A 13,507-nucleotide genomic window follows, 5' to 3' on the forward strand; every position below is an offset into this window, starting at 1 on the left:
CCCAGCACTTTGGGAGGCTGAGGCAGGTGGATCACTTGAGGTCAGGAGTTTGAGACCAGCCTGACCAACATGGTGAAACCCCATCTCTACTAAAAATACAAAATTTAGCCAGGTATGGTGGCATGCATCTGTAGTCCCAGCTACTCAGGGGGCTGAGGCAGGGGAATAACTTGAATCTGGGAGGCAGAGGTTGCATCACTGCATTCCAACCTGGGCAACAGAACAAGACTCCCCATCTCCCAAAAAAAGAAAATGAAATCAGTAGCAATATCTGCATTCCCATGTTCATTGCAGCACTATTCATAATAGCCAGGATATGGGATCAGCCTAAGTGTCAACAGATGAATGAATAAAGAAAATATTTTATATATATATATTTTTAATATATATTTATATATATTTTACATATATATTTATATATATATATACACACACACACATACATACATACACAGTGGAAAATTATAATCCTGTCATTGTGACAACATGAATGAACCTGGAGGACATAAGTGAAATAGGCCAGGCACAGAAAGATAAATAGTACAGGATCTTACTTATATGTGCAATCTAAAAAAGTTGAACTCAGAGAGTAGAATGGTGATTACCAGGGGCTAGACGGGGAGAGGGAAAGTTGGGGAAATGTTAGTCAAAGCATATAAAATTTCAGACGGAGGAATAAGTTCAAGAGATCCGTTGTACAACATGGTGACTATAGTTGATAACAATGTACTGTATACTTGAAAATTACTAAGAGTAGGTTTTAAGTGTTCTTACCACAAAAAAGCACGTGAAGTCATACATATGTTAATCAGCTCAATTTAGGTATTCCACAGCACATACATATTTCAAAATAATGTGCATAATTATATACAATTTTTATCAATTAATACTTTAAAAAATTCATACAAACCACTTGTAAAATAATGTTTTGAGTTAACCAGGGAAATTTTATTTTAAATAGATTATTAGATTATACCAAAGAATTATTAATTTTTACATGTAAAATGGAATTGTGATTATGGAAAAGTCTCGTTTTTAGAAATGCATACTGAGCTATATGGGGGTAATAGTATATAAAATCTGGGATTTATTTTAAAATATAAAAAATGAGAGAGACTAAATGATGGGTATATACACATTCACCATACTGGTTATCTCTATTTTTAATCATATTTAAGAAAGAAATAATAGTACTGTCTTTCACTGGACTGGCACATTACTATCCTTAAAACGCCAGCCATTAAAAGAATATTGAAAACAAAAAGTAAACTGCTTATTGGTTTCACTATGATGATCTAACCTGGATAAAGAAAATGTGAAAAATCAGCCAGGCACGTGGGTCACGCCTGTAATCCTAACACTTTGGGAGGCCGAGGCAGGTGGATCACCTGAGGTCAGGAATCCGAGACCAGCCTGGCTAACATGGTGAAACCCCATCTCTACTAAAATACAAAAAAATCAGCCAGGCATGGTGGCAGGCGCCTGTAATCCCAGCTACTCAGGAGGCTGAGGCAAGAGAATTGCTTGAACCCAGGAGGCGGAGGTTGCAGTGAGCTGAGATTGTGCCCACTGCACTCCACCCTGGGCAAGGAGCAAGACTGTCTTTAAAAAAAAAAAAAAAAAAAGTGAAAAATCTTGCCACATGTACAGATAGATCAGGAAAAAAAAAAAAAGTCAGTGTATTTAAGCTTTGAAAGGGGAAAAAATCCTGAAGATAAGCCAAACACTAAAGCAGCAGCTTGCTTTTCCTCCAAAAAGCCCCCTCCCCTTTTAGCCCCTGAGGAACATTCCTAGACACTGATTATCCTTAACTGGCACTAAATTTTCGGGAAAATAACTAATTCCACTCCCATAGCAACAAGCATCACTATTTCCATGTGTGCTGAGAGTACAGATCTAGTTACATTGTGACCTGCTGGTGGTGACCTTCAGCTCCTGAGATCATGCTGTCTTAGCCAGGAGAACTGGGGTTAGAAAAAAGGTACAAGGGGCATTCTCTTTGCCCTAGCATGAGTAACTGTCCACTGGGTAGGTTCACTGTGAATCACGTGGTTTGAGAGTATGCGTGCTTTGGGCATCTCTCCTACTAAACATACTGTGGCTTCAATCAGTAGATGGCTTATCTAGGATCTAACCTGGTAAAGAAGTAGGAACAAGCAGTGCCGCTTTGTTTCTAGACGTGGGAACAACAAGGAGCCTGACCAAAGGTGTCCACTCCCTCTTCCTCCACACCACTTCTGATGACCTCCAAACAGGTCAAGCAGTGTACATGGAGAGCTGGGGACAGCAAGTGGATAGATAGCAGAACACAGAGCCTGAGCGTCTCAGAAGCCAAGCTGCCTAACTACTGCTGTTTGTTTCCAAAACCTCTTCATCCTTTTAACCAGTCATTTACGTTTACTTTAAATGCTGTAGCCCTTTGCTACATGTGTGGTGGGAGGCATCTTGCAGGTAATATCAGTGAGTATCACATAGCAGGAATGGAATTTGTGAGTCCTCTGGCTGATGCTGGCAAAGCTAGTTCTTCAAAAGAACTGTTTTACAGTCTAAGTGACATCTTTTTGTATATAACTTCCTACTAGTAAAGTTGGGGGTAGGGGGTAAAAAGGCCTTCCTTAACAGTGCATTTCTTCCATTCAAAATCAAGGGCAAAACTAAAAAGCTGGCAGGTGGCGACCATCCTGACCCTTTGCGGCACAACATGTTATTAGCAATTAAATATGCTTTTATCTGATCTCTGGTCAACACAACTGTCAAGGTCTCAAGATTTTATGATGTTTCCATTGTGATGGTAATTTGTTGAGATGGCTTTCTGGATAATTTCGTATTGCTCTTGTTATTCCGTTTCAAGGATTATAAAATAATAATAGCAGCCCTATGTGCTGACGAATGCATTCTCCATAACTATGGCTACTCCTTGATGAGAAGCTTTACAGTACTATATATAAATGCCAGCTGAGTATTTGTTATTATTGTTGGACATCTTTTTTCAAAGAAGCCCAGAGCCTGGTGCTGACCTCGTCCCATTAATCTCTATAGCCCTGGGCAAGGTAAGACGATGATGGCAATTTTTTAAATCCCATCTCGGTCATCTCTAGGTTGTTCTGTAAGAATTGTTTAGATGTAAGCTGGTGAGTGCTCAGGAAGCCACTGAAAAGTTTTAAGCAAAAGAGTAACATGAGCTGATACTAAAAGCCATCTCTTGGCCCGGTGCGGTGGCTCATGCTTGTAATCCCAGCACTTTGGGAGGCTGAGGCAGGCGGATCACCTGAGGTCAGGAGTTCAAGACCAGCCTGGCCAACATGGCGAAACCCCATCTCTACTGAAAATACCAAAAAATTAGCCTGGCATAGTGGCAGGCACCTGTAATCCCAGCTACTCAGGAGGCTGAGACGGGAGAATCGCTTGAACCCGGGAGGCGGAGGTTGCAGTGAGCTGAGATTGTGCCATTGCACTCTAGCCTGGGCAACAAGAGTGAAACTCTGTCACAAAAAAAAAAAAAAAAAAGCCATCTCTTGTACTACGGAAGGAGGAATTTATGCAGACTTCTTAGCTACCAGTGATTTCACTCTGTTTTAATACAAAAATTTACATGTATTTCTTTTATGATTTAGGTCAGTGGGTTACCAACCCCAGATCTAAGCTGGCAACTAGATGGAAAGCCCGTACGCCCTGACAGTGCTCACAAGATGCTGGTGCGTGAGAACGGGGTGCACTCTCTGATCATAGAGCCAGTCACGTCACGTGATGCCGGCATCTACACATGTATAGCCACCAACCGAGCAGGACAGAACTCATTCAGCCTGGAGCTTGTGGTTGCTGGTAGGCTCATCTGTGAATCCTTGCTTTCTGACAGAATGAACATCAGACTTACAAATGTAAACTAATTCTACATTACTAACCAATATGGAAAATAAATCAAAGTATTGAAAAAATAGATTGCATCATCAAAATAGCCAATGAGGACATGGTTATAAGGCCTAGCAAAACAGAAACAGAAATCTTTCATTTCTCCCACTAACCTGGCAAAGAGAGAAAAAGATTTTATTAGCTCTTTTGGGTCATTCGACCTACTGCGTGTACAGTGGCCCCCAGTGTTACATAGAGAAAGAGTAACAGCAGTATGGACTCCAAGAACCAAAGAATTTGCTTATATATAAAGTTTTATACACACACACACACACACACACACACACACACCTGGTTTTTAAAGCAACATTGTCATCTACCCTCAAAGTCATAGTCATTGTCAAACTACACTCAGATTTGCTTTTTCACTGATTATTGTGTAGGTAAATTCTGTAAAAGTGCTGTTACGTGAAGTCTTACGCTTTGAGAAGCCTAAAAGGAAAACACATTTATGGAAAGGTTTTTATACCATCCTTAAGAGTTGGGTGTAAGTAAAGATTCTGATTACCTGATCTCTTTTAAGAAAGAACATAACAAAACATTTATTTCTTCTACCTCTTTATGCAAAGTGCTTCATGTACGTTATGTATCAGTTGGCCCTCACATCAGCCTTATGAGATAATCAGAGCAAATCTTCTCTGACTTTTCCAGGGTCCCACTTAGTAAGCTGATGATTGGATTTAACACAATCATCTGTTGACTCCTAGTGCTCTTCTAAATATACTAAGTCACTGAGCTCTTTCAAGAAATAGAGTAGCAATGAGAATAAAACCCAGGACGTCTTGACAAAACTCTTGGATTATGATTCTGATAATGGCACCAGATGTTTTCACATTAAAATGTGGTAAATATGTGGACTGTGGTGCTACAGGTTAGCCATGCTTTCAAGTTTTGTACAAAGTACTCTATATTCTTACATGCTACAATTGATTTCATTCCTCTAACCTCAAACTAAAACTTCATTTTTCTGCTGTTAAATGTGCCTTTTGATCATATAGATATCTCAGTATGCATCAGTTAGCACTCCTGTCAGAAGATGGTGATGTACAGTAATTGGAAGTAAAGTCTTTGGGGTCAGATCTGCTCCAGTCCCGGCTCTTGTCTATTTTACTAGTTGTGTGACATTTGGCAAATAGCTATCTCTGCGACTTAGTTTCTCCATATATAAAATGGGAATATAATGCCTCACAGTGTTTTCCTAAGGATTAAATCATAAAAATGTGTATGAAGCTCTGCATAACTAGTACCCTGCATAGCAATGCTCCAAAGTGGTAGATGTTATTCTTACGGATGAGTTGCTACAACATTAAGACTTGTTTTATACATTTTATGTTCTTTGCAAAACTGGAGCCCCAGAAAGAATACAAAGTGAGCTTCTGTTCCCACTTCTCCCAGAATAGCCTAGGATGGGCAACCATGTAAAATTCAATAAAAATGCAACCTTCTAACTAACTCATGGTGTTGGAGAGTATTAAGCATTTGAAAAATTCAGGCAGACTTTTCATCCTGTTTGAGCTCTTTCCTAGCTGCTTTACTATGATATATCTGTCACTCCAGATGAGGGAGTAGTGGTGGAAAAGGAATGCATTCTCAGATTCATTGTTGGTAGTTCAAAAGAAAATAAGTAAACCTTATTCATTCTCTGAAGTAGTTTCCACCACTACTACAACTGATCCAAAAAAAAAAATTTCCCATTGGATGGTAATATTCAGAGTGTTATTAACAATCAGTCCTGAATTTTTCAGAATAAGTACTAAAGTTGTCTTTTTTTTTTTAGTGGGTTCCTTCCTTCAAGGTTATAATAAAGCTTTTTTATAGCCTCCTTCAAAGAATACAAACTGGAATTTGTAATTTATAGGATATACATTCCTAGTTTACAGGTAACTATTTAAAGCTGCCAAATTTAGATAAAGATGCCTCCCCTTTAAATTGCCCCCTTTAAATTCTATGGCATGTCTCACTTAAGAGTTACAAATATTCGGGAATATTCATGGCAAACATGGCAAATGGCAGTGAGGAAATCCAAGTGGTCAAATTCCTAGAAATACTTGTCCTCAGCACCACTAGGTGGCAGTAGTTGGTTGAGGCTGTGAATGATCAGTAACATAATTAGTAGTGAAGCCATCACAGATGCTAGCAATGACTTAGGAGTCTCCCACAGCCTGTCAGACAGGCATTCTGTGAAGCAGATGGCCAGTGGACAGTATGAGCCTATCACACTTGAATTAATTGAGGAAATAAATGAGCGGAATGAAGTATACAGACCTTTGCTTGGTAAAAGAATAATTTGGAGAGGGAACTAGCATCTTACCACCTGGAGTAAAAAATGGTATCAAAAGATGTATTCAAGCAATATTCCAAAAGCCTTCTGAATTCTTTCTAGTGCTCCTTTTGTATGTCATTGATAGAGAATTCATCTCATGTTTTCTTAGCTAAAGAAGCACACAAACCCCCTGTTTTTATTGAGAAGCTCCAAAACACAGGAGTTGCTGATGGGTACCCAGTGCGGCTGGAATGTCGTGTATTGGGCGTGCCACCACCTCAGATATTTTGGAAGAAAGAAAATGAATCACTCACTCACAGCACTGACCGAGTGAGGTAAGACTGCACAATGAGAACCTGATCCATAACTGTTCAGTCCTAATGATGTATCAAAAGATACATTTTATATAGCATGGAAATCTATGTGTAAAAGCCACATAGATGTTTTGATTTTTGATGAAATCAATCAAAGACAGAAATCATGCTTTACCCAATGTAGGATTAAGCTTTTAGAAGGAAGCTATGGGTATTTGATCTAATGGTGATTTCTTAGAAGTTAAAAGAAAAGATGAATTCATTTGTTTTAGTGATAAAAGACTATTCAGTGGTTTTTGTAAAGGCAGATCCTCAACTAGGAATTAAGTACACAGATGTATTCACTAAGAATTAAGTACACAGATGTATTCAACTCTTGACGTCTGTTTTCTCCCATTAACTTTAATGGGGCTAGTAATCTCTACAGAATAAGTATGACCCTATTATCAGCTACTTGCACAATTCTGTTTCTAATGATCTAATTAAAAATGATGCTTCATGTCCAAAGCCACTTTTAAAAAATTTAGAACCCTAATGACTTTATCCTTTTCTCCAGCATGCACCAGGACAACCATGGCTACATCTGCCTGCTCATTCAGGGAGCCACAAAAGAAGATGCTGGGTGGTATACTGTGTCAGCCAAGAATGAAGCAGGGATTGTGTCCTGTACTGCCAGGCTGGACGTTTACAGTGAGTGCCACTTCATCTCATTTCATTGTATTTACTCATTAAATTATGAAAAATTAGACATCTGGACAGCAAATCACATTACTCTTTATAATCTTATAAACAACTATTGTGTTTTATTTGTCAAAAAAATTCATATTGCTCTCTCTCTTTCTATTTATAGTTTCTCGACATTAATAGTGAACCACACCAGGAGAACAAATACCCAAGTATCATTCAGGAACTTTGAATTATTAGCAAAATATGCATGTTGATTTCTCTTACATTGGCTAGTTAGTTGTGGCTTCCTTACTCAAGCATCCTTAGGAGTTAACAGTAGGCAAAGGCATAACCATGTTTTTCACATGTTCTTGTTACTGTGTTCTGCAAATGACTGCCTTTTAACATTTCTTCCTATATTCTATCGCAGTGTCCTAATGCACTCTAAACGTGTGTTCCATTGATCCTGGAATGCGTACTTTTGTGGCTTAGTGCTTTTCTCATTAATGTATCTTAAGCAGCCAGCAGACTTGTGTTTGTATATTTGTGTACATGCATCCCAAATTTAAAGAAAATTATTCCTATTGAATTTACAGTCTAGTACAATCAGCATTATGTGATCCATTGACATAAAAAAAAACACTAGAAAAAAATTAAGAATTTATTTCAGATTTTGCCTCTTCTTGAAATAACTATGTGAGGGTCATCAAGAAATGTGTGGCCTCAACCTTCCCTACTGTATGATTCCTTTCAGTTGATTAGTGTTAAAGCATCCACATCCAGCAGAATTCCTAAGTGCTATAATTACTTTAGAGAAAATATTTTTTAAAAGGAGAGGGGGGATGAGAATTAGGAAGCTTATCAGCTATTCCATAAGGGATTCCCTGTGCTGCAGTGTTTACTTAAAAAAAAAAAAGATAAACTACACTTGACCTTTGTAATCCAGCTGCTTTATTCCCACTACCCTGTATAGACAGTAAATCTGCAACATGTGAGTAAAATGCAAAAGTGTTCCTAAACTTTCCATGTTTCTACCATGGATGTGTTCAGTTTTCACAGAGTATGTGCCTTGCATCTATCTAGACATTCTCTATTTATTTGAAATATCTAAAGGCTTTCCAAGTATATCTTGATTAAAAATCTTAATTTACTCTTTTTCTTTGTAGCCCAGTGGCATCAGCAGTCACAGAGCACCAAGCCAAAAAAAGTACGGCCCTCAGCCAGTCGCTATGCAGCACTTTCGGACCAGGGACTAGACATCAAAGCAGCGTTCCAACCTGAGGCCAACCCATCTCACCTGACACTGAATACTGCCTTGGTAGAAAGTGAGGACCTGTAATCCAGCATTCTTGTTAAAGCTGAAACACTGAAACAGCCATTGCCTTGACCAACATATTCCTTTGTCACATTATGTAAAAGGCAGAAACATACCTTTGACTATAAGAAATAAAAAAAAACCACCAAAATAATATTTTTCTTACTTGATATACCAAACTTAGTTTAAGTAGATAATGCTAATACAAATATACACATTGCACATAAAATTCACATTTACTGTCCAATTTAAAACTTTGGAATTGCTGTGATTAAAGTGATCTAAAATGCCAAAATACTAAAGGAAATCAATTGTTCATAGGTAACTACAATTTGTATTATCTACAAGTGCCTTTAAACACAAGATACAGGTGCTGTGTAGCCTGATAGTGTAAAATGTTTAATGAGGGAGTTGTACCACAAACAGTACTACAATGATTCTGAAGCACAGTGTATTCAGACAGATACAGTGAACCAAGTGCAATATGTAAGGATGAAAAAAAGAAGAAATGACAAAGAAATCCAAGTAAATGCCTTGTCTTTGCAAATGTTTTTATATTAAATCATAAGGAAGGAACTACTTGCCTTAAATGTTTGTTATTAATATCAAAAGAGTTTTCTAACAAGGTTAATACCTTAGTTCTTAACATTTTTTTCTTTATGTGTAGTGTTTTCATGCTACCTTGGTAGGAAACTTATTTACAAACCATATTAAAAGGCTAATTTAAATATAAATAATATAAAGTGCTCTGAATAAAGCAGAAATATATTACAGTTCATTCCACAAAAAGCATCCAAACCACCCAAATGACCAAGGCATATATAGTATTTGGAGGAATCAGGGGTTTGGAAGGAGTAGGGAGGAGAATGAAGGAAAATGCAACCAGCATAATTATAGTGTGTTCATTTAGATAAAAGTAGAAGGCGCAGGAGAGGTGCAAAGGCCAGGCTTTTCTTTGGTTTTCTTCAAACATAGGTGAAAAAAACACTGCCATTCACAAGTCAAGGAACCTAGGGCCAGCTGGAAGTGTGGAGCACACATGCTGTGGAGATTGCAGTGTGTCTGAAGTTTGTGTAGTAGTGGAAGATTTTAGGTATGTAGAGCAAGTTGAAAATGGATTGAGACTGCATGGTGGCATAAATGAGAAATTGCCTGTAGGATCTAGTCTACTTGAAGGAAGTGGAGACATAAGGAGAGACAAAAACAGGTTTGTGCCATAAAGTATTTTTTCAAAGGCACCAAGATGTGGTAAATGAAAATTATTAGTTCACTTCCCTGCTGCCATGAAACTTTGCCTTAAGAAGGTGCTGGATTCCAAGGTTTGTAAAGGCATCTCGGTAAAGACTGCTTTTTGAATGCATATGATTTTGCATCAGCTAGACTGAGTTGATTCTGACCAGACTTGATGGTTTTAAGTCGGAACCGATAAATTTTAAAAAGGAGAAAAATAATTTGACCTAGTAGTATAAAACATGAGGCTTTAATGGTACTTTGCTATGAAAAGAAAACACTGTATTCCTTATGCAAAACACATGTATCTTTCATTATTTATAATAAGTGGCCTCTCTTAGCTCAGTTACTCAATTCATACGTAGTATTTTTTAAAATAATTTTGTATCTGTGTACCACCCCATATATTTCATATTACTGTTTCACATGTACAGCTTTCTACTTCTTTGTAAGAACACCAACCAACCAAGGTTTAAGTGATTAATAGGCTTGAGCACCGGGTGGCAGATGTTCTATGCAGTGTGGTTCAAGTTTCTTTGACCACACTTATATGCATTGCTAATATGGAATTTAAGATACCATACACAGTCTCTCATGAACCTATCTCTATTGTAGAATTATGACTTATGTCTTACTTGCCAAATTTTTCTGAATGTGACCTTTTTTTTTTGCTGATTTGCTGGGTTTGGGATTAACTAGCATTATTTTGCCACCTTTATATTGTATTTATAAAAAAAAAGTACTATCATTACTACTTTGGATTGTTGTGCTGGTGTAATGTGGATTTAACATCAATAAATATTTGACAAATAATAGTTGCAGTTTTGTGAAGCAAAATATTCAGTTTTAGTTTTCTATTGCTGCCATAACAATTAGCATAAACTTTGAGTGGTGTTAGAGGCCTCAGCATCACTCATTTATTACTCACAGTTCTGTAAATCAAGTTCGGGCAGGATGTAGCTGGGTTCTCTGTTCAGGATCTTATAAAGCTAAAATCGTTGTATCAGCTGGACTGTATTCTCATCTGGAGCTCAAGATCCTCTTCAAAATTCAAGTGGTTGTGATAGCTCTGTGCAATTGTAGAAGAGACGTCTCATTTAGTCCCTCAGCCAGGAGATGTTCTCAGCTCCTAAAGGCCATCTATATTCCTTGCCATGTAGCCCGCTCCATCTTCAGGGTTAGCGGTGAGAATCTCCTTCACCTCAAATCCCTCTCACACTTTCTCTTTGTCAAAGGCCCAGTCCCTTTTAAATTACATCAGGCCCATCCAGATAATCTCCCTTTCTTGAAGTCACCTGACTTTGGGAACCTTAATTACATCTGCAAATCCCTTCAAAGCAGCAGCTAAATTGCTATTTGATTGGATAACTGAGAAGGTGTGTATACACCAGAGGATGGGGATATTGGGGGCCATCTTAGAATTCTGCCTACCACAGCAGTGTACTGTAGGTATGCATGTAAATACATACCGGTGCCATGACGTACAAGGATACATAAAATACAGCAAGATGATACAAATTAAAAGTGAGGGGGAAAAGGAAGAAAATAAGTATAAATGGAACAAGGAATTAGATTACACACACACCCCCATATTCATATACACATATAGCATTAATATCTACATAGTTACAACAGACGGATAACATATTTTGGCCTAGGCTGTCCTACTACGGGAAAGAGAAAGCTGGTCATTTATGTAATTCACAGCCTCCATAAGGTAAAAATATTTTATCTTTTACATAAGCAATATAATGGAGCTTTGAGGATACATTTGAATTAAACTAGAAGTGTGTATTTCACGTTGTCTTCTATACCCCATGACTTGCTATGTAGTTTACGAGATTCATTATATATTTTAATGCTGAATTTGTCCTCGATTTTCCCTTTTATGAACATGCATAACATGACAATCCCCTTGGCTTGCTCAGTAGCTAGAACCTCCTGTATCATCATGTAAATTTAGTTTGACCCCTTTAAATTATAGAAATACAACTTCTATATTATGGTGGTGAGGAACTTGAGTGTTGGAGTTGGCCAACCAGGATTTGAATCCTAGCTCTTTTGATCATGTGTGACCCATGAGCAAGTTACTTTACCTCCCCAAGCCTCAGTTTCCTTATTTGGAAAATGGAGATTAAAATAGCATCCCTCTCTTTGTGCTGCTGTGAAGATTATATGGGATGATAATTTTGGCATGGTACCTGGCACATAGTAAGAGCTCAATAAATTTCAGTTATTATTTTAGTGTAGTTGGAAACTAAAGTAAAATTTCAATTACAAAACGTGTACACACCTAGCAAAATTCCATAGATGGTTAAAATTTGTGAACTTGGATGGAAAAAACATTACCCCCTAGCTGAAATTTAGAATTTCCTTCAATTATGAATGTAGGCAACAAAACACCATAGTATAAAATACCTGGGACTGTCCTAGTAAAAATTATATTACAAATATTGAAATATCTTAAAATCCATCTAAATTCAGCATTACTTCAAAATTATGGCAGTTGTTAGAGTTACCAATAGATGTTGTAATTTATACGCATTTGTATTATAAATTTGTTTTTAATACTTTGATAATTACTTAAAAATAATTTGTTTTATGTATTTTATGCCTCCATGAACATTATTTTGAGAAGGATCCAGAAGATTTAATAGAGGGTTAAAAAGGCATATGGCACAAAAAAAATTAAGAACCAGGCCCCACAGAAGCTTAAATACATAGAAAAGGATAAAAAAATTTGAGGAAAGCCTAATTTGTCATTAGTAGAAGAAGGAACAAAACTAATTAATTCATACAATGAAATATTACTTACTATTCAGAGAGTTAAAGGTAAAGAAATGGATTTACTTCTATTGGCAGGGATAAATATGAAAAACAGTATTTGACAAGGAAGGGAAGTTACATAAGAGTGATGTCAGCAAGATGGCTGACTAGAGGTTCCTGGCATTCATCCCCCCAAGAAAGGATCAACAAGTGAACAAACAGTTAACATTCAACTGAAGTGTCAAAGGAAGAGCACTGGAGTGCAGTGGGAGTACCTGCAGTCACCGAAAGTCCAGAAGGCAGCATGGAGACACCTTGTCTCTGCTGCCCCATGCCCCTGCACCCTCCAACCCTGACTGGCCTGGAGTCAAGAGGAGAAGCTTTCCTTTGCTGGGAAAACGTAAGCAAATCTCCATCAGCCCCCATTACCACTGCAAACACCTACAATCCTTACTACAGGAGCATTCCACAGTCCTCACAAACCCTGAACCGACTTTAGAGAGCCACTGTGGATTTGCACAGCTGCATTCCTCTGAATTAGGAACATGAGATATGTACTCTCCACCCCTCAGGTGCCTGCTGTGGGGCCCAGTAGCAAATGCACCTCTCCAGCCCAGTGGCTCTGTCATTCCACCAAGCCCACATGGGTGGCTGCAATGCCACAACCCTGGAGGCCCAGAACCTGGGCCCAGGATTGGCTGTGACTCTGGTCCTGCACAGCAGGAAAACCAACCATCATTGCCTGAACTTCTAGACAGAGAAACAGTCTGGCAAATTCTCCCAAAGCATACATACCTACCCTTGAGCTGGCCAAACTGGGCCCCTGAGCTGCTAAGCACCTGACATGCCCTCAGGGCAGAACCAGTACCAGCCTATCTCCTAAGCCTGAGAAACAGCCCAATGCCCCCTACCTCCATGGACATGCCCCCAGGCCTACCCAGTGGACCTGTGCCCAGGCTAGAGTATGAGAAACAGTCCAGTGGGCCCAATCCCAGCATACATGTCCCTAGACCTTCCCAGCAGCCCTATGCCCATGCCCAGGGC

At 38.4% G+C, this 13,507-nt stretch overlaps 2 protein-coding genes across 2 annotated transcripts in view; one reads left to right on the top strand and one right to left on the bottom strand.

The window, feature by feature from the left end:
- Positions 1-10,510, top strand: part of PALLD (palladin, cytoskeletal associated protein) — a 439,505-nt gene extending 428,995 nt beyond the window's left edge. The window contains exons 17-20 of the mRNA XM_032174072.1: positions 3,615-3,822; positions 6,342-6,507; positions 7,043-7,176; positions 8,319-10,510. Of these exons, the coding sequence (XP_032029963.1) occupies positions 3,615-3,822; positions 6,342-6,507; positions 7,043-7,176; positions 8,319-8,491 (681 nt within the window). The 3' untranslated portion in view covers positions 8,492-10,510. The remainder of the gene's footprint in view (positions 1-3,614; positions 3,823-6,341; positions 6,508-7,042; positions 7,177-8,318) is intronic.
- Positions 10,481-13,507, bottom strand: part of CBR4 (carbonyl reductase 4) — a 63,462-nt gene continuing 60,435 nt past the window's right edge. The window contains exon 6 of the mRNA XM_032148885.2: positions 10,481-10,766. Coding sequence (XP_032004776.1) covers positions 10,741-10,766 — 26 coding nt within the window. The 3' untranslated portion in view covers positions 10,481-10,740. The remainder of the gene's footprint in view (positions 10,767-13,507) is intronic.

This window comes from Hylobates moloch, unplaced genomic scaffold (assembly GCF_009828535.3).
Source record: "Hylobates moloch isolate HMO894 unplaced genomic scaffold, HMol_V3 SCAFFOLD_3, whole genome shotgun sequence".
NCBI lineage: Eukaryota > Metazoa > Chordata > Mammalia > Primates > Hylobatidae > Hylobates > Hylobates moloch.